Genomic DNA, 21,420 nt, shown 5'->3' with positions numbered 1-21,420 from the left:
TTGTCCCAGGTATCGGAGGACGAGCAACCGTTGTCCCTGGTAGTGGATAAGGACCTGGAGGACGAGCAAACGTTACCCGAGACACCTCCTTGTTCGGAGGAGGAGGAGGAGGAGGATGATGAGAATAAGGAGAATAATGTGGACGGGGTTGACGGATGGATGGCTGGATGGATCGTGGACAGCATCAAATCTGCTGTTTATCATCTGCTCAGCCTGACTATCCGCAAGTACCGCGTCGATGAATGCTATGGATGTCAGATCAATCATCCTAGCCAGAGAAATCATGACTGCTTGGAGGTGTTGGAGGAAGACTTTCTCCAGGATCACTATGAACATTTGATGAAACGACTCAACACCCCTCGCTTCATTCCCTCCATTCAACGCCTGCTGAGGAGCCGCAACGTCAACATGAATGATCTCAGAGTCCGGATGGTGGCAGAGACTCTCCTGCATGAGTTGAAAACGGTCAAGTGCAGATGGGAAGCTCTCTCTGATGCGTGTGAGAATCTGACCGGAGAGGATACTGAGAAACTGAAACAGCTGCAGACCACCGGTGACAGCTGCAACGTCTATTGATAAGCTGAAATGATCTGACCTTGTTACCAAATGTTTTTTTTAGTAATCATATATCCTGTTTTCTTTTTAGTAATCATATATCCTGTTTTACCAAATGTTTTCTTTTTAGTAATCATATATCCTGTTTTACCAAATGTTTTCTTTTTAGTAATCATATATCCAAAGTTTTTTTTACCTTGTTACCAAATGTTTTCTTTTTGGTAATCATATATCCAAAGTTTTTTTTACCTTGTTACCAAATGTTTTCTTTTTTTTTAGTAATCATATATCCTGTTACCAAATGTTTTCTTTTTAATAATCATATATCCTTGTTACCAAATGTTTTCTTTTTGGTAATCATATATCCTGTTTTACCTTGTTACCAAATGTTTTCTTTTTAGTAATCATATATCCAAAGTTTTTTTTCTTGAGTTTTGTATTCTCGAGTTTGTATTGAGTAACCTGTTGAATAAAAAAAAAAAAAAAATGCTATTGTTTTTTCTTCCTTTTTAAAAAAAAAAAAAAAAAAAGTTTATAAAAGCCATCTCACACAGAGATTTGTCACAGTTTTTCAGAAGACAGGATGGCAGAGAGACGGGTGATGAAAAAAGTGTATTACAACCCCCTTCATCCGGCAAGCTTTGGAGGAGTTGAACGACTCCGTCAGGGTGTAGAAGATGAAATGGGGGAAAAAGTCAGTGTTTATGATGTTAAAGATTTTTTATCAGAGCAAGACGCTTATACTCTGCACAAACCAGCCCGAGTACATTTCAAGAGAAACAGAGTGTTTGTGACCAAACCGTTGAAACAATTTCAAGCCGACCTGTGCGATATGCAAGCCTTGGTCAAACATAATGACGGATTCAATTATTTATTGACCGTTATAGACGTATTTTCGAAAAAAGCCTATGCGCGCGTCTTGAAGAAGAAGACGGCGTCTGAAGTGGCAAAGGCTTTCGAGTCGGTGTTACTGGAGAGTCAAATACCTGAAAAGCTACAAACAGATGCGGGTAAAGAATTTTTCAACAAGAGGTTTCAGGCTCTGATGCTGAAATATGGTATGGTGCATTTTAAGACGGCTAGTGACTTAAAGGCCTCGGTGGTGGAGAGATTTAATCGTACGTTAAAAACGAGAATGTGGAGATATTTTACGGCTCACAACACCAAACGTTACCTCGAGGTCTTACCCGACCTGTTGATTAGCTACAACAACAGTTACCATAAGAGTATAAAAATGACTCCTATGGAGGTAACCTCTACGAATGCTGTTCAAGTGTTTCATCACCTGTACGGTACAATCTCCTCACGTCCAAAAATAAAAATGATTTTTAAAAAAGGGGATCTGGTCAGAATATCAAAGTTGAGAGGAGTGTTTGATAAAAAATATGAACAGAGTTTTACGGACGAAGTGTTTACAGTGACGGGTAGCATTCCACGCACACCCCCCGTATACAAACTACAAGATTATGACGGTGAGCCTATTGAGGGTTCGTTTTATGAAGCCGAGCTGCAAAAAGTAAAAATGACCGGCGATAAAATGTTTCATGTGGAGAAAATCTTAAAACGACGCGTCGTCAAAGGTGAAAAACAGGTTTTAGTCAGATGGAAAAACTGGCCAGAGAAGTTCAACAGCTGGGTTAAAGCCTCGGAGGTGGTGGGTATATAAAAAACCTCGTACCAAGCTCCTCGGATCATTCAGAGAAAAAAAATACAGAATCATGGAACATACCAACGCCGATGGGTTTTACGTGACTCTACCTTCCAACGCTAGTAAGGAATTATTTAAAAGTAATACCAGTAGTTGTTTCACCGTGGATTTGGCTAAACCCATTGAACTGAGTGGCGAATGGGTGGTGGGTCTGTGCGAATTCATCTACCCTCGCACCTGGTATAATTTATCCTCGGACTCGTCCTATTTTGAACTGAACCGAACGATTGAAGAACCTCAACCCTTGGTGATTGTAAAATTCGGTCGAGGAGGGCATTACAGCCGTCATAAAGATCTCCTGGACCAGGTGACCCCGGCCGTCAAAAAGTACGACCCCTCCTTTGAAGCTTCTTTCAACAACGTGACCAAATGCCTCGATGTCAAAGGCGACGGTCAATATAAAATCCGCGCCTATCCTCCTCTGGCTTATATGTTAGGAATAAAAGTCAACGAGTGGTGGACTCTGTCAAAGCGCTCTACCCCTTACCCCTGCGATTTAAACGCTGGAATATATAACCTGTTTCTATACACTGACATTGTTCAGTATCAAACGGTCGGCGACAGCTACTCACCGCTGCTGTGTGTAGTGAACGTGAAAGGTGATTACGGAGACGTGGTGAGTCTCAGATATAATACGGTACATTACCTACCCGTATCGAAAAATTACATCAAATCCATCCATATTGAAATTAAAACAGACCGCAACAAGTACGTGGACTTTGTTTATGGGAAAACGATAATCAAGCTGCACTTCAGACCCGTGCAGCGTTCTCTACCGCTTCATTAAGAAGGATGGCCACGTTACGTCTCCGGGAGGATCCTCATCGCTTTGTCAGCTATTATGAAAATCAAGTGGGAGGGACTCTACCCGGTTTTTACGGAGCACCGGTGATGTACGGTAGAGGTATAGGATCAATCTTCTCAAAATTGTTTCGTTTCGTAGCTCCTCTACTGAAGAGGGGTTTTGCCGTAGCCAAACCTCATCTTAAAACGGCCGCCACCAACATAGCCTCTGAGGCGGTCCAAAGAGTGGTGGGAAAACTGACGCAACCGAAGAATCAAGAGGGTTCCGGAGGTATTATGGTCTTATCACGTAAAAAGAGGAAACCCCCACCAGGCAACCGAGTTTCCTCTAAAAAACGCTCCAAAAGTAAAAAGAGCAAATCATTCGGGAGTGACGGCGTGAAGAGAAGCAAGTCTGCGCAGAGCTCCGATATATTTTAACGTCTAGTCAAACATTAAAAAAAAAAATGGCTCTTTTACATCAGAAATCACCCGAGTGCACTCTGGCAGAACTGGATCTATTTTCAGCTCCTATGACACAATTATCCATAGAGGATAAAAAATATCAAGAATGTCAACCCCTCTCAGCGCTGAACGACAACTCTCCCATTGAATTCTTCATCCCCGGAGACGGTGAAAAGTATCTTGATCTGAATGACACCATGCTACATCTCAGGGTGAAAATTACGGAGAAGGACGGAACCAACATCCCCGCCGATACGGCCGTAGGGCTCATCAATTATCCTCTCAATACGATTTTCAGCCAATGTGACGTTATTCTGGGGGATAGACTGATTTCACAATCCAGCTCCACACATCCTTACAGAGCCATGATCGAGACTCTGCTCAACTATTCTGAAGATACGTTAAAGAGTCAATTCAGCGCCGGTCTGTTTTACAAAGACACAGCGGGTTCTATGAACTCTGTCGTCATCAATAACGGTCCTAACAAAGGGCTCGTCCAAAGAAGCGTCTTCACGGCCGAGTCCAAAGAAGTCGACCTGCTGGGCCCGCTTCACACCGACATATTTTTCTGCGAGAGACTTTTGCTGAACTCTGTAGATTTGAGAATTAAACTGATACGCAACAACGATGCCTTCTGTCTGATGGGAACACGCGCCTCAGAGTTTGCTCTGAAGATAACAGGCGCCTCCCTGTTTATCAAAAAAGTTACCGTTTCCCCGGCCGTCAGATTGGGTCATGAGGCGGCCCTGATGAGAGGAAATGCCCTCTACCCCCTCTCACGCGTGACTGTGAAAACCTACTCCATCCCTGAGAATTCCAGGATCTGTAACCAGGAGAATCTCTTTCTGGGCGCTATACCTAAATATGTGGTTCTGGCCATGGTACACCACGACGCCTTCACAGGCAGGAGGGACCTGTCCCCCTTTCATTTCAGACACAACGACGTGGAGTACCTGGCGCTCTGTCAGGACGGACGACAGATTCCCTCTAAAGCCTTTCAACCCCAGTTTGATCGAGGGAATTCGGTCAGAGAGTTTTACCACATGTTTACCGCCACGGGGAGACACCTCAAAGATTTACCTCTGAGTATCGATCGTAGGGAATTTAACGAGGGGTATTCTCTGTTTGCTTTCAATCTGGAACCGACCGACGACACCGCTGCCCTGTCCCCCGTTTCCAACGGAAATTTGAGGCTGGAGATGAGATTCAGGGTCCCTCTGCCTCAGACAACCACACTTATCGTATACGCCTGTTACGATTCCATTCTGGAGATCAATGCTAAAAGACAGGTGATGGTGGATTATTATTAAAAAAAATAAAAAAAATGGATAATCGTCGGCTGGACCATCTTTTACATCGTCTGTTGGGAGATGTATTCTGCGGGGTGTGGGCTTCTGATCAGCTAGCCTTACTGACGCATGAGTTTCAAGCACCAGCCTACTTCATCGTCAACACTCACCCGTCACATCTACCTGGAGAACATTGGTTATCTCTGACTCTGGAACAGGATGGCTCTGCCACCTTTTTTGACTCTTACGGATTCCCGCCTGATTTTCCACACTACCCCTCCAGCATCTTGGAGTTTCTGGAAAACCGTTCAGAGAAAATACTGTACCATGACCGTCAGCTTCAACACCCTCTGTCGATCGTTTGCGGGCAGCATTGTGTTTTTTATCTCTGCCATAAGGCCTGCGGATTATCTTATAAAGAAATATTGTCTCTGTATCACCACGATGTCTTAGAAAATGATCGTATAGTATCTAATTTTGTGACTAAATATCAGCGCTGTCTCACTCCACATCAACGTGGTCAGAATTTTCATCACAGGGCCTGCTCTTTACACATGTTTAGAGATGCTTGTAAAACGTTTGTAAAACGCATGTAAAAAAAAATACAAAAATCAACAATAAACATTTATTGAAATGTATTTATTTCATTTTTTTCTTGTGTGTGAGAAAACATACCAAAATCAATCAAAAAGTCATCCAGCTCGGAGATAGGATGATTCTCCTCTTTATCCTCTTTGATCGTGGTAGGGGTGTTTTTTCTTCATCCGTTTTGAGATGCCTGTACTGCTCGCGCGCAAAACGGTTACTCAACATAGATAAGGGGATGTTTACCTCCGCCAAGGTATTTAAGAAACTTAACCAACCTTTAGGAGAAGATGAGTTTTTTTTTTTTTTATGAGTCAGTGAAAGGTTTTTGAATAAATCCATGATATGAGAACCTTTGACCACGTTCCCCTGATAAACAAATTCACCCTTGGAAGTCCAGTCCACGTTGCCTTCTGATAATTTCTGCATAATGTATTGAGCGTTTTTACGAGAGCGCGGGGGTAGGTTTTTTATGACCTCGCTCGCTGCCTCTAGTCTGTCTTTCCCTGTCTGAGCAGATGCAGACGCAGTCCTCTCAGATGCCTGGACAGATGTAGGTTCAGGCTGCAGGGGGTCAGGCTGCAGGGGGTCAGGTTGCAGGGGGTCAGGTTGCAGGTGGAGAGTAACCCCGCGTTCATCATTCTGACCTTGTCTCATGAGAGTGAGATATCTGTGCAGCAAAGCTTCATACCTCTTCACCTTTTCATAGGAACTCAACCCTCTCTCGTCGAGTATAGCTCTCATTTTTTCATCCAAATCATTTTCAGCCGTCTGCCTGATGGAGGAGGAGGAGGAGGAGGAGGAGGAGGAGGAGGTTTGGGTTAGCCTGTTCATCTCATGGGGTGTCAGGAGAAACATTTTGTTTACCTTGGCCATCTTTTACATCTATTTTTTCTGAATCAAGTTTCCAAAAAGACCCCCTAGGAGAGGTATGGCTGCGGCCAGCAGAGGAAAAATAAATCTTCCCGTCTGTTTCTTCAAAACTCGATGTTTACGTTTTAAACTGGTTTTCTTATCAGCCAGCAGTCTGATGATCTTTTTTTGACTTTTCAGTTTTTTGTATTGAGAAGTAGATAGAGGAATGTTCCCCTTTAAAAGATTTAAAGCTATCTCACACAGCGTCTGGAGAAAGTCGGGGGAGCTGTGGGCGATGATATCTTTACGCTTCTGAGGCGTGGCGTGGTACAGAGCCTTTAGTAAGACGGCGTTCCTTTTTATACGCTTTGACATGATGACCTACTTGGTTTTAGGCAGGTAGATGACGGGCCACTGGTCGGGAAGTAAACCACTCCTCACTCTGTAGCGTTCTGGACAGGAAGGTGTGAGATCCAGGATTAAATACCCGTAGGGATCTCTGGTGGCATCTTCAAAACTTTCCAAGAAAAATGTCTTTTGCGAGGGGAAAATTTGACGACCTAGAATATTCATCTGTAATTTGTCTCTGGGGTTTTTAAACAACACCATATAATTGCAGTTTAAACTGATAGTGCGGCTGTATTTACCCTGATGAAATACATTCTGAGTCAACATCATGACAGACATATTTTTGTGATGTCGGTACTGTGTGAAAATTTTAACCACCTCAGCATGATCAGAGGCTTGAAAAATAACATCGTCCAGGATGATCAGAGTATCTTCAAAATCCTCAAAAGAATCAGGCAGCCCTTCAATAAATTTTATCTTTTTATTCATTTTCTGCAGTTCACCGTACATGGGTTGAAAAGAAGTATAAATCCACACAATTTTCTCAGGTACAGTATTCATCACATGTGCACAGTTTTCCAGTACAGATTTTACAAAATAGGTTTTCCCACATCCGCTGGGTCCCACCATCAGACATGAAAAAGGCACTTTCAGTCTAGGGTCAAATTCAACCTCCTCCATCATGGCAAGGTGTGAAATTTTTTTTTTTTTTCCCCTTTTCATAAAAAAAAATACAAATCTAATAACCAAAAGGCAGAGTCGTACCGTCAGGGAAGAGACGTCTTTTGTCGTAGACCACTCGAAACTTTTTCTGGAATGCCGAGTTTTTCAGCAGAAACCCCTTTTTATCCCTTCTAATGCCCTGCTGAGGGGTCTCAAGCACCATCTCCTTCATACCATCAAGGTAGCCTTCCACCAACCCTCTCACGCTGTCAAAGTTGATCTTTTCACAACACTCACGAGTTTGGGTTATACCTTTAATTTTCACGACTACTTTTTTCAGTGTTCTGGTTTGATAAGCATAACTCTTGGGACCCGCTGCAACAAATTCCTGAATAGTGTCACCCCCCAACTCGTCCGTCAAATCCCCCAAATAATTACCCAATTCCAGAGGGGTCTCTCCTTCTTTCACTGTATAGACCAGACTGTCTGTGTCGGTATAAAGAACGTTGTGCTGCAACTTTTCTAAATAACTGTACAACTTTAGACGCGCGTAGGCGGTGGTAAATGCGGCTATAAAAATGTTATTTGACCTACCGGGGGGTACGACGCAACGCTCGTTATAGCTCCGTTGAATCAGAGCTATATAACCCTCTCTTTTTACCGGTAAGAAGGAAACGTGTCTGAGATCGTATTGACCTGAAAATGCAATGTTGAAAAACTGATTTGGGGTCCTGACGAGGCTGGTTTGGATTAGATTGGTTCTCTGCGCAAACTTTCCCCAGAAGCTGTTAAGACACAGCTTAGACACCTGCCTCTTGGCAGGGTTTACCTCAATTTTTGCCGGGTCTAACCGGATGCCCTGATGCTTCTCGTACTCGTCAACGTATGTTTTCCTACATTTTCCTTCGGGGTAACCTGAAGCTTCCTGCTTACCTTTTAGAAAGGTGTGTATGTAGTCGTGAAACACGCTGCTGCTACGCTGTTCAAAGTGCCACACCTCTGTGATTTTTCCCACCCTGTAGCCCAGCTCTAAGGCTTTGTTTAACTCGACAGTCACCCAGACCCCCGTCAGAGCTCTAGCCTCCTCATCATGAGTGCAAGAACCGCTCTGATGATTGATTTCAGCGCAGGTGCGGCAAAGGGTAAACACTAATTTACCTCGAGACGTTTTATACGGTAAAACGGGAAAAAACAACCCTCGCGGGGGGTGGACAACGGCTCTGATCAGCCCAAAGTACTGACAGGGATCACCAAAATCCTCGTGGATGATGAGGGGGTGATGTAGAGGATAAGAGCAGTTGACATTGACGTACGGATACAAGGAGGTGACGTCTACATAATGCACACTTTCTTCGGGAGGAGTACTATAACGTAACCTCAAGGCCGAAGTCCGACCTCCGTAAAGGGCCGAGCGAGGGTAGAGAGGTTCGGGAGAAACGTAGCTCTTTAGGAACTTTTTTACCTCCTCATTTGATTTTTTCATCTCCGTCCATTCGTGCTCCGTCATCACTATGGTACGAACGCCATAAACGTTTCTCAGCTCCTGCAATCTCGCCTCACTAGAAGCGTGCAGATCCCCGTAAGGAGCGTTTGTCAGAGGACAGATTTCATCAGACCGGAAGCATGAGGGGCAGCCGTGAAAAAAACACCCCTGGAACTCCCAGACCCATTTCTCATTATCTCTCACGGCGTAGCCGTCTACATAGTACCGACCGATTTGCATTTCCCCCCTGTTTAGAGCATGCTGGATACATATTTTTTCAGAATAAGCTACCCACTCCAGCCATTGGATGGACACGTTGGAGTATGCTTTGGATTGACGTCTGTAGTCGTCGGGGGAAGGTATGGCCAGAGTTTTTTCGGGCAAGAAATTGGTGAGAAACACTTTCATGCACGCAGAGGCTATGGTCATGCAGCTTAAAGGGTCCACACGCGTTTCTTCGATAAACTGGTCTCTGAATTTCATACAGCCCACCCGGAGAATATCAACGTCGTTTTGACAGTAGTACAGAGCCTCCTTCTCAAAGTTAAAGACACCTTGAGAGACCTCTCTGTACCAACCGTAAAACCCTTCCTGCTCAGCGGACAACATGCGTTCTACGCCGTAATCGGAGGGAGGCGGGTAAGGACCTACATAGTTTAACCGTTCCTGTGAGCTGAATTTGTGAGGGAAATGACCCTTGGATTTATCCTCAAAACCTAAAGCCTTAGGGAAAGCGCTGAGACGCATGGTGAGGAAAGACAGAGAGTCGATGAACCTCAACTGGAAATCGGATTCTGTGAAGCTGATAATTTTACTACCTTGCATGATGATAGAGGGCGTCATACCCTCTCCCACCAGGTAACTAAGGACCAAGTAGCTGTCAAATCCTTTAGCGTTGTGCGCTATAAAGGTAGCCTCCCTATGTTTGCTCTTCCTGAAATTTTGGACAAACTTTTCAACGCAATTTAGACCGTAAGCGTTCCACTCTTCACCATGGAGCGATTTTGTACACACCAGATAGGGTACGTGTACACCCTGCGGGTTGACGAATGTTTAAAAATCGTAAAAGAATATAGCGTCGGTGTATTCATCTTCCTTCGGAAGAGGTCGCATGTAACACAGATGCTGATCGGAGGGAATTTCAGAGTCGCTGAGATTCCCCCCACAGATTCTACATCTTTCAGCTGTGCACCTGTGTTTCCCCTGGCGTGAGACGAGATGTTTACAGCCGAGGCATTTGTACATTTGCTGGCAGATACTGAGCTTCGAATGAGAGAGGGGTCTAGGCTGTCTGTGTTTCGAGTAACACGCTTGTGTACGGCAAGTCCTGTTACAGGCTGAGCAGAATACACTTTCAGCATAATGAGTAGCGCAGTCAGGATTGAGGCAGAGATTACAATGATTAGGACAGAAGTGTTTCTCGTGGGACTTGTAACCCCTGTGACAGTAATTGCAGACATATTTGACTCCTAAAAGAGCCTTAAGATTTTTTATGCCGTAGTAGTGGTTTTCAAACAAGAAAAGATACAACGGATGAGGTGACTTGGGAAACTCTGTTTCAAAAGGTAAAAGATTTCGGTCCTCAGACCGTCGGCAATACACCACAATTTTACGATTCAGTATCTGTTCAAATCTGCCTATGTCACTCAGGGTGACTTCCGTCTGGTCATTCAGACCTGCCAAACGTTGCAACTCTCTGCCTCGTTCCCGGGCTTGACTATCATTGAAATTGGGATTGGTGAGATGAGCCAGACCTATGGCGAAGCAGAGACGGTCATTTTCATTGTTTACTATGTACAGATGGGCTTGTTTCAGGTTTATGATTTCGTTATCTAACAGTTGATGCTGCTTTCGTCTACCACCGCCTCGAGGGTTTCGCAACACTTGAACGACTAATTCTAGCTGGGAGCCTCCAATGATTTGACCGTTAGATTGTATTAACCTGGCTAACAAACCTTCGAAAGCCGACACTATGTTGTCGTCCTGCTCATCGTATTTAATGATGATGTGATCTCGCACATTTTCACCTATTATCTCGAGCTGTATGAGGTCGTTACGTCTAACCTCAGGTCTGACTCTCTCGGCTAGATCTGTAAGGTTCTGCACAACGTCTAAATAAAATTGAGCAAGATTGGGTACAGCTCCGAGGGTAGGAATGTTAAAGACGCGTCTTATTTCCAGATTGTTAAAAGGCTCGCGCTGTGTTACGGTTTCGTTCTGATTTTGAGGAACTGACTGGACAGGATCATGAGGAAATTCGTTCTGATTTTGACAAACGTGTTGGTGAGCTTCTTCTATCGGTTGGAGTAGGTCAGGGTTAGGGTTATGCTCCACCGGAGCATAACATTCATTTAATTCTTCTATAGCTTCATGCAATGCCCACGGAATTATACCCCTTTGATCAGAGTCTCGATTTAATTCTTCTATAGCTTCATACAATGCATCAGGAATACTGGGGAGGTCAGACATGATTTTTTTTTTTTTTTTAGCCCACCTTCAAAAAAAATGTCACACCTTACATGTTTTGAGCTACGGACATAATTCCCTGGATACCAGCATTATACATATCAACGATTCCTCGAAGGTATAGCTGCTTGTCACGGAAGGTGTGGGGGGCTCGGGTCATCCTCTTTTGCTGTTGATTGGTCGTCGAAAGCCTCCGATAACGTCTTCGTACTGCTTCTGTTGTAAAACAGATTAATATAAATTAAATATAACCTATAAATAATAATAACAAAAAAAATACATCTCATAAAAAATCACCTCCAGCTCTCCTAGCACGTATTGCAGGTTCAGCTTCAGACTCTGGTGCAGGCTCTGGTGCAGGTTCTGGTGCAGGTGCAGCTTCAGGCTCTGGTGCAGGTGCAGGCTCTGGTGCAGGCTCAGACTCAGGTGCAGGCTCAGGCTCAGGTTCAGTCACTGCAACTTCCTCTACTATAAAAAAAAATTAAACAAATATTAATATAACCTATAAATAAGGTCTATAGATAGGGTTTCCTATCGGGGCTTTTTCAAAGACTTTTTTTTTTTTTTTTTTTTTTTTTTATAAAAGCATAAAATCATAAAATACAAAAGTATATACCACTCCAGCCCCTAAGGGACAGAAATATTATCATAATGAACCGATAGGATTATGTCATATCCGGAGGAGGGGACATAACTACAACATATCCATTCATTCAGACATCCGGTGGGAGGACGTAGCAGTCGCATATAGCTAAACAGTGTATATGTGTGAAATAAACATGCAATTTCCTTTTATTATTTACCTTCACGTTCCTCCGTTGACGGTTCGGGATTTCTTATACTGTTTTCACCGGATGGAACTTCAGGATGGAACGTGGGATTGCCTCCCTCTTCACTGGTGTGGAATGTGATATTTCCTTCTTCTCTCTGTCTTTCACTGATAGGGACCCTCTGTGCTGTAGATACATCTTCATCCGTATCAGATATATAGGTGATATCTTCAGATATATCGCTGAGACTTCCCCAGTACACATTTGGCTCTGAGGTATTTTTCTCGCATCGATCGAGTGAATCTGTAAGTAAATAACGCATTTACAGTTGATTTAAAAACGTTATGCTTTGCAAATGTACCGATTGACATAAAACATGCTTTAAAATAAACAATCATTTTAAAACATACCGAAGTCCCTTTGTGTAAAATTTATGTCTGTAAATTCCTGCGGAGTAACTTTTTTAGAGAGAGAGAGAGAGAGAGAGAGATTTAATATTAAAAGTTAAATAACTAATTATAAAAGTTAAATAATTCTTAAATCTTAATTACTTACCAGCAAACAGAGGGGTTGGATTCTGTTCATAGCCCATGCCTGAGGTTTGCTGTCTGCGCTGCATTTTTTTTCGTGCCGGTTTATATTGTATGAAGAGACTTGCTGGTGTGGCAGAGTATTTCTAGACCAACAACTAACAATTTTTTTAACCGGACACCCCAGTCATCTGTTAAAGACATTAGCCGCAGTTTTGGTCATTTAAACACTGGAGACTTATACATCTGTCCCATTAGCTAGTGCTAAGAGTTCAAAAGGTTAAAAAGAGTTCATACCCCAGTCATCTATTAAAGACATTAGCCGCAGTTTTGGTCAATTTAAACAGTGGAGACTTATACATCTGTCCCATTAGCTAGTGCTAAGAGTTCAAAAGGTTAAAAAGAGTTCATACCCCAGTCATCTATTAAAGACATTAGCCGCAGTTTTGGTCAATTTAAACAGTGGAGACTTATACATCTGTCCCATTAGCTAATGCTAAGAGTTCAAAAGGTAGAATGTTTTTCTCCCATCACATGGTCCCATCACATGGTCCCAGCTCATGTGATTAAAAAATTCACACGGAGGAGGGGGGAAATACGCCTACCATGATGTAGCGTGGGAAAAAAGGGGGGTGGGCGTGGTTTCCGGTATGAGGGGGGATACAGGAAGCCAATTCGTTCCGGAAATTCCAATTCGTTCCGGAAATTCCTGATTAGTCTCACCTGTCAAAATGAGTTTGACATGAAGTGGGCCCCTATTCTCTCTTACTTTATTACAGTATTTAAGTGTTTTTTGAGAGTATTTGTGCTTTTTAGTTTTGTTTTTTTTCTGTCAACTTTCACTTCTACTCCACTACATTTCCAAAATAAAATGTGTACTTTTACTCCGATACATTTCCCCTAAGCATCTTCGTTACTGGTTGCTATTGCAAGCAAACAGTGGTCCAAGCAAGCAGTGCAAGTTACATCATTCACGTGATGCGCAAGTGCAAACAAAGTGCTCTCAAATCCGTAGTTAAGTTGCGATTTCCACTCAAATCCAGGTAGGTTGCATGTCAGATCATCATGCTACTTCCATTTTAATGTGGTCTACATGTTTAGAGGAATAAACTTCATAACTTTCAGCAGCATTTACTTGTACGTTTACTTTCAATACTTAAGTATTGCAATTTTCTGATATCAAATGCACTTAAGTACAGTAAATATCAGTCAGTCAAATTCTAATAGGTGACTTGAACTTCTACTAAAGTCATATTCTGGATAGATATGTACTTTTATTCAAGTGTGGCATTCAGGTATTTCATCCACCACGTGGATTCATGTGAGAGTATATCTAAAAGTTGACGGGCGAAAAAGTCAGCCTTAAGAAAGTACACTAAAATGAAGAAATTGTTTGCCGAACAGGCCTCAAATACGGCAAAATATGTGACTCTATAGGAGCACTAATGACTGAAAAGACTATTTGATGGCCGTGTTCTCTCGAAAATAAGAGCAAGTAATCATCTGCAACGCCAGGATAATTGTGAGCCAGGACATATATTGTACTCACAATATGTTCCATATTCACGGTGTTCTAGGCCATAATAACTAAATTAGAAGAAATGCCAAGGCTTATGTTATATTATAAAAGCTTCTAAGGAGGTAGAAAATCCATGCATTTTGAGGATATTCAGAGTGGCTCTGACATTTCTGTATTTGCCCACCGGGCAGGATAGTTGTGCCACAGTCTGATGCCCTGCAGCTATTCCAGGGAGAAGGGTGTTAAGAAGTAGCCTTAACAATTATTGATTATTACTGCAATTCAATTTTCATAATATTCACTAAGTGCAGTGAGACTATGTTGCATTATGTGGATAGATTTGTTAAAGAAAAACACTATGACTAAATAAATAAAAACATGCTAGATTTTGATAATATTGTTGGATATTGGTTGTTTTAGAAGAGGTTTTAATACTTAAAAAAGATCAAATCAGTACTTTATAGTGCCACAGAGGAAGATGAGAGCTCAGAGAGGAACTACAGTATGAGGGGGAAAAGCTGTTTTTATATATAAAATGTTGTTTAAATATACTTTGGAGTTGTAGGTATTTATTGGTTGGTTAAAATTATTATCAACTAACCATCATTTTTATTCCTACATGGTGAATGTTAACCAAACTAAACAGCAAACACTGCTCACACATTTGGAGCTCACATAAGCAAAATGGCATACTTCAAGTATATATAAAGCATATCATAAATCATGCTTTCTAAACACATTTTCTAATAATTCATAGTTTAAAGATCATGCAGATAAAAATTGTAAGAGCTCAAGCAATGACACACAGTACGATCAATATGATTATTATTATATATGATCTTTATTATACATATTATTTACACTGAGTCATAGTTATTCGAATAGAACTTATTTATTACACTTTCTGTAAGGTGATGTAAATCTTAAACTCTTAAGACAAACAAAACCATATTCCACATATTTGTTTTTGAAAAATACACACCATGTAATGTACATTACTGTATTTACAATTAATCAGATATGTCATTTACAACAAAAATAAGAAAATAAGAAAATATCACATTTCAACTGATAGCTGGCACTCATATCAATCACGTTCATTTCCAGTAGTTGATCTATTTCGTATAATTTATTTATTTATTTAAAAAGGATCCCCGTTAGCTGATACCAATGGCACCAGTTAGTCTTCCTGGGGTCCGAAATCAAGTACATTATGATGATCATATACATACTATATACAAAAGTCTCATCTTACACAGTAAAATCAGACGCCCTGAGATGTAGCTGTCTTTTGTCAGACCGCTGTAGTGAGGATTACTAATGAACAATCTCCTTCCAGGGACTGAGGTCAAACTCCGGGATTTTGCTACATTTAGTGTAACCGGATCGTCTGGGCCGGTACTGGAAGGGCTGGGCTGGTACCTCAGTGATACCGGTGTTGTCACAGATGATGCGGGCGAGTGAGGTCTGTTTCAGGGAGTACCTCTGGTCCTTAGTGAAGACTCCCTTGTTCTCCCACCAAAATCTGAAATTGACAGTTTGTTCATGTTTGAAAGTGCGACTAACACAGCTATCTCCACATCTTCAGTACATGTTTAGTTCAGTGCTTACCGGTCTCCTTGGCGGACCTTCTGGAACTGGGTGGCGATCAAGCATGCAAACAGGGGTCCCACTCTTCCTCCAGGGACAAACGGTTCAGCCACTCCTCCCAGCCACACATCGATGTTGTCAGGTTTGCGGTAGAGAGAAATCAGTTCCTTGGCCAGCTTTCTGTTTTTCAGCACTTTTGACAGCTCCCGACGATTTCGTGGCTGTGACAGCCCACAGAACTTCCGCCATTCGTTGTAGCCTGAGAAGGGACACAAAGGGAGAAAATATAGCCATGTTTAAGATAACGTATGATCGGTAATGCCTGGAAAGGCTCAGATGCAGACAAAATCAATAGAAAGACTAAATGAGAGTAGTACCAGGGAGTCCATGGTCTCTGCCTCTCTGCAGGTTGAGGGAGGCCAGGTCCAGTGCCAACTGGCTGGAGAATTGAAACAGTCTCTCCCTCAGCTCATCAGACAACATGTTATCCTGCGTGTTCAGCTTGGCCTTACTACCCACCAGGCCCCTGATGATTGGGTCCACACCACCTGAAGAATACAAGGGAAGACATTTTAAGTGTTGACTACTGCAGGCTGTTCTCATACACCGTTCATGTATAAGACCGGGGAACGTCGCGTATGGAAGCGGTCAGGGTGGATTGGTGTGACCAAAAATATGGCACTTTTGCCCAGGAGACCAGTACAGTTTTTACAGTTTGGTACCAACAGTCCATTGTAAGTAGACAATTGTCTGCTTGCATAGCACACTATAGCAGCCAATGCTCCTACATCAGTATTATTGCAATAAACCCTCCAGCCATCAGTGGCAGCACTGACTGCTGAGCAGCGCTCCTGTCAGGAAGCAAGTAAGAAATGATTCACCCTACTGAAATCACCTGCACTCAGTTGGACTAAGTCATGCATTCTCTCCTGTCTGATGTTCATCTTTCCTCTAGTGATTTAATATTTCCAATTAAGATGAATACTAACAAGTTAACGATCTTGGCCATACCTTCAAAGGTGATCCTCCAGGGTGTGAAGAAGGCTTTGTGCAGCAGTGGGCTGGGGTAATCCCGGTGCTCCTGGTACTGCTCATTGAGACGAAACATGAAAGGCTGAACCATCAGGTGGGCGAATCTGTAGGCAGCCGTAGCGAACACATTGGCGATCCTGGGATCCACGTTTTCATCATAACCAGGGTAGGTGGACAGATGACTGGTAATGAAGTCCGGACCAACAATGTGAAGTAAGTAGTCTCTGTAAGTCAGAACCTATAAGAGACAAAAAAGTTTAGTTACCTAAACAATTCAAGGACATACCATCCATCCCTTAAATCATGAATGCAAAATTTCCCCTCTCTAACCTGCGAATATCCTCCCATGATCTTGCGCGATTCCTGGTAGAGTGTCTCTCCGTCCCAGTGAGGGTTGAGTTTGGCCAGAGCACGTGCCAGACGGTTGTGCTCACGCATGAACAGTGTGTGAACAGCGGTCAGACCAATGTGCTCGTTGGTGCGCTCGTCACCTGGGGGACAAAGCAGACGGCTGCTTTTAATAACCACAATTATGGGTTGACTTACCTCAGCTGCGTTAACCATGACAACCACAATGTGTCATACTTGAGATCGAGTTATTGGTATTGTATTCTACATACTGTTGTACATATTATGTAAAAAGCATCCTACATCAGTGTTTTTGCTGCCACTCACCAGCCACAAAGCAGGGCACCTCCACTGCATTAACGTCTTTAGTAATGCGGGCTCGGTTGGCACATATGCTGGAAGCCATGGGGGCGAAGGGCAGGAGCTCGCGGCCGTTGTCTTCGTACTGAGAGTTGACCCTCAGCAGGCCCTTATCTGAGGTGAGGTTGCGTAGGAAACGAGCTTTGACATCGTCTGCACCGTACACCTGACCTGCGTCGATGAAAGCTGTGAGAGAGTTCATCTGCTGACGGACGGTGCTTGCACCAAAGACGTGGCCTGTGTTGCCGGAACCACAAGCTGCTGATGAGCGGAAGAAAGGGATGCACTCTTCTGAGTTCCTGCCAAAGCGGGGATCGTTCCTGGGAATCTGTTCAGATGACAAGATGCAGTTAGCATGTGTGTGTTTTAGACGTATTCATGTCTTTTTCTTGTGTAATGCGACGACACTGACCTGAATGGGGAAGCAGGGCTCTGTACGTTCACAGCTCTTCTCACAGTCAATACCCGTATTGAATGAACGGATGACAGGAGAGTGAGGAGTGAAGGTCATGTCGTGGTCAGTCCACTGGCCGAATATTGTCACCATGTGAGTGTAGAGTGGGTCGCTCTCCACATCAGAGTTTTCTGTTCGCAGAATTCTGTTGGACACTTCCCGTACCTGAAGACAGGATGTAGACAATGAGCATATATTATCTATACAAAAGGTACCTTAAAGGGAAATTGGAGATTTGTCTCAAATCATAACATGGCAAACTCGAGCCCAACAGGCAACAACAGCTGTCAGTGTGTCAGTGTGTTGACTTGACTATGACTTGCCCCAAACTGCATGTGATTATCATAAAGTGGGCATGTCTGTAAAGGGGAGACTCGTGGGTACCCATAGAACCCATTTACATTCACATATCTTGAGGTCAGAGGTCAAGGGACCCCTTTAAAAATGGCCTTGACAGTTTTTCCTCGCCAAAATAATACTGTATATATACTGTATATCTATATAGTACCAAAGGAAGAAGACGTCTGTTGACTCTTCGCTTAGGGTCCCAGCCTTTGGGCAGAGAGATTCTATCCTGGTACTCAGCAGGGAGCCAGCGGGTGAAAGGTGTGTTGGAGGATCCCCAGAGAGTGTTGTTTCTAGGAAAGAAATAAGAATTTGATAATTTATTCAATTAATTATTACATTCTCTTTGTCTCGCAGACTGGCAATTACTGTCTACTCCCATTTGTAACAAACAGACAGAGAAGTGGGAGGAAAGTCTTTGGCAAGATTAACTTTGGCCCCGGGGTAAACAAATCAAGCAGCCAGTTAGCTGTGGACATATTTGTCACTTGTTCTTTTCCTTCACCTGTCAATCTCAAAGTTGCTACTTAGCAGCTGCCTCACCTGTTGTTGCAGACGCTGCTTGCAGTGCGAAACTTGTTTAAGTTAGGAGTGGTCTTGCAGGAAGGGAGACGATGTCGGGGAGTGCAGCCTGTCAGATCAGCAATGACCTGCAGATCCTCCTCAGAGATCAGATCTAATCAACAGAGACAGGAAGTAGAAAAATTAACAAAGCTGTGACTTGCAGCCACCTCTATGCAAAATTAAAAGAACCTATTTCGGATACATACCTGTCGCATTGATGGAGCGTTTTTGACGTCCATGTGAAGACCTCTTGATTAGTTTAATGGCATTATCCATATAGTCAGCAGCACGCACGGCAGTACGGGTTAGCCCAACAGGCTGCTTCAACAACCGCAGGATGTCTGAAGGACTCACTGCATTCCTCCTCACACGATCAACGCTCCTGTGTTGCGTGGAAAGATTTGCATGCATGATTTGAATGCAGGCCTATATTATATCGTCACATTTATTTTTCTATCACTGCAGAACTTGTGCAGCAGTTCAGCAGGTTTGGTCACTCACTCTCTTCTGGAGTACTCATAAGCTGAGTCCACTGTGGCCTTGGCTTCAATCACGGCTCTTTCGATGATACTTCTGCTCAATCTTGGTTCTGAAAGCACATAACATCTTTCAGTTAGTCTGCTTTCTGCTGTCGTAAACACAATCCAGTCACCTTTCTCCGTGGTTTCTTTATTTTCTCATTCTCTGTTAATATTGATGTTTTTTTAAGTAGGTTACTGAAGCTACAATGCAGGTTTCTTTCAGGTGCACAATATCAATTTAGTAATTACAGCAAAAAACTATCGTGTTCATCGGTGACCTTCTGTATTTAGCTTTGATCAAAAATGGCAAAATAAGCTGTAGAAAGAGGCTTTTTATACACATTTATAATGACTGTATTTATTTAACTCAGTGTGATCGAGGTATTACTCACCAGCATTCACGTGGTTTTGTAAACACAGGTAAAGACCCGCTGCTATCAGGCACAAAAAGCTCTTCATCTCTGAAAAAGACAGACATATTCCTGTTAAATACACGCCAATCAACTGATAAAATACTGAATATACAGGAGGGCATGGTTGAATGAAGTACATCTGCTATTCGTAAGCGTGAAGAAAAACTATACAAAAGTTAAAAAGTTAGGCAAGAAGAAGCTTGACCGCTGTACCTGGGATGTTTTGGAAGTTCCACTCTGATCCTCCAGCTGCAGTCAGGAGTCGGTGCTTTAAACAGCATTGTCTTGCTGTGTATATATACAGGTTAGAGTGGCAGGAAACACCCATTTGCCACGCCTGAGGCATCATTGTTTGATCAGGTTCCAAAAAATGACGTGTGGTTGAACAGGAAACTGTTACAGCATGAAACCATCTCTAAAATAATGAACCCAACAGCAATACAAAAACACTAACACTGGTCAGAACATTGGTCAAACCTCAGCCCAGTATTTCACCAAGCGCTATATTGACTCCCACTGACTTCTTGTGTGTTCTGAATGCTTATCATACACATTATTAAGTTAAAAGCACAACTGACAAATAGCGAGTTATGAAAAAATGCACAAATGCAAACAGAGCCTAGTTCAGAAGAATTATCTGGGTGAAACACCCCTGAAATGATTGGATGCATTGGACGTTTCTGAACCAAAAATAAGTTTCATATCATTCTCGTATCACGCTTGCAGAAACGCAATGCCAAGTGTTTAACGTTGTGAAACGATTGGTTAGGTTTAGGCAACAAAACTACTTGGTTAATGTAAAAAAAAAGCCTGTGTTGTTTTTCTTTACTGCTGATGAAGACAGATAGGACCGAATATGAGGAAACAAACATTAAAAAAGAAACCATCTCCAAATCTTATTAGATATGTGTTAGCTATAATTAGGCCTATTAATTGAGAGAAATTTCCAGTTTAACAAAAGAGGCCAAAATAATGATGAATGTGTGACAAACATGTGGACTGGCAGAGTCCAAATATAGGTCGAAACAAACGCATGCGACAACAATAATGGAAATTACCACCAGCAGCACACAGTAGTCATGTTCAGAGATTATGAGATTACATAACAGCCTTCATGGCTGAAATAGTACAACACATAATGCCAAAACCATCTCCAAATCTTATTATATATTTATTTATTTACTAATTAGGCCTATTCATTGAGAAAGTAGGCATGAAACAGGTTTTGAATCATTTAGCCACAATAATAAAGGCTTTTTTTAAACTTTTATACCTACAGTATTTACTAAATCAGTGTGCCTTGATTTCTTTTTCTCTCTTGTGAACATTGTTGCTTTGTGTTGTATCACTGTCAGATTCAATGATATAAGTTGTTTTTTGGCATGTTAACCTTCTGGTCTCTTACCATAATGTCTTCGTGACAGTTGTGGATGTTAATTACCAATCCACTTCCTCAAACAAGAAGTAGGGCAAATTCTTCACCACTTTATTACATAATTATTATTTCATTGGTCTGTTGAATTTGCCAGCTACAATTAGCCTAGATGCATACCAGGCAGTCTCGGTGAATCACTAAGTGGCTTTTAAAGTTTGGCATCTTTTATTTCCTCATGCTTCTACTATCTGCCAGTCCATTCCCGTCAGTCTAATACTGAAAAAGACCCTGACACGCAAACTATTCCCGGCTGTTAGGCCTGCTATGCTTCCTTTAGATAGATAGTTAGAGGTTAGATACTTTTTAAGAAACGAAATCATCTTCCTTGTTATTTTAAAT

General features: G+C 42.5%; 1 protein-coding gene across 2 annotated transcripts; it reads right to left on the bottom strand.

The window, feature by feature from the left end:
• Positions 1 to 551: 551 nt before the first annotated feature.
• LOC141781728 (eosinophil peroxidase-like) lies at positions 552 to 19,912 on the bottom strand. Of its 2 annotated transcripts, XR_012596936.1 has the most exons (14): positions 19,860 to 19,912; positions 19,626 to 19,694; positions 19,214 to 19,301; positions 18,919 to 19,094; positions 18,692 to 18,824; positions 18,312 to 18,441; positions 17,762 to 17,968; positions 17,317 to 17,677; positions 16,972 to 17,132; positions 16,621 to 16,879; positions 15,987 to 16,157; positions 15,631 to 15,868; positions 15,197 to 15,544; positions 552 to 804 (listed from the first exon to the last, which is right to left on the bottom strand). XR_012596936.1 is itself a non-coding variant. In XM_074657523.1 (13 exons), exons 2-13 carry the CDS (start codon positions 19,690 to 19,692, stop codon positions 15,337 to 15,339), a joined length of 2,199 nt encoding a protein of 732 aa, XP_074513624.1. In that variant the 5' UTR covers positions 19,693 to 19,694; positions 19,860 to 19,912; the 3' UTR covers positions 14,893 to 15,336. The 2 variants fall into 2 exon arrangements, 1 of the variants encoding a protein (XP_074513624.1); XM_074657523.1 differs by lacking the exon at positions 552 to 804 and having other exon boundaries at positions 14,893 to 15,544.
• Positions 19,913 to 21,420: the final 1,508 nt, after the last annotated feature.

Source organism: Sebastes fasciatus, chromosome 14, assembly GCF_043250625.1.
Source record: "Sebastes fasciatus isolate fSebFas1 chromosome 14, fSebFas1.pri, whole genome shotgun sequence".
Classification (NCBI taxonomy): Eukaryota; Metazoa; Chordata; class Actinopteri; order Perciformes; family Sebastidae; genus Sebastes; species Sebastes fasciatus.
Note: the sequence above shows the minus strand (reverse complement) of the source record. Positions and strands in the feature narration are given on the sequence as shown.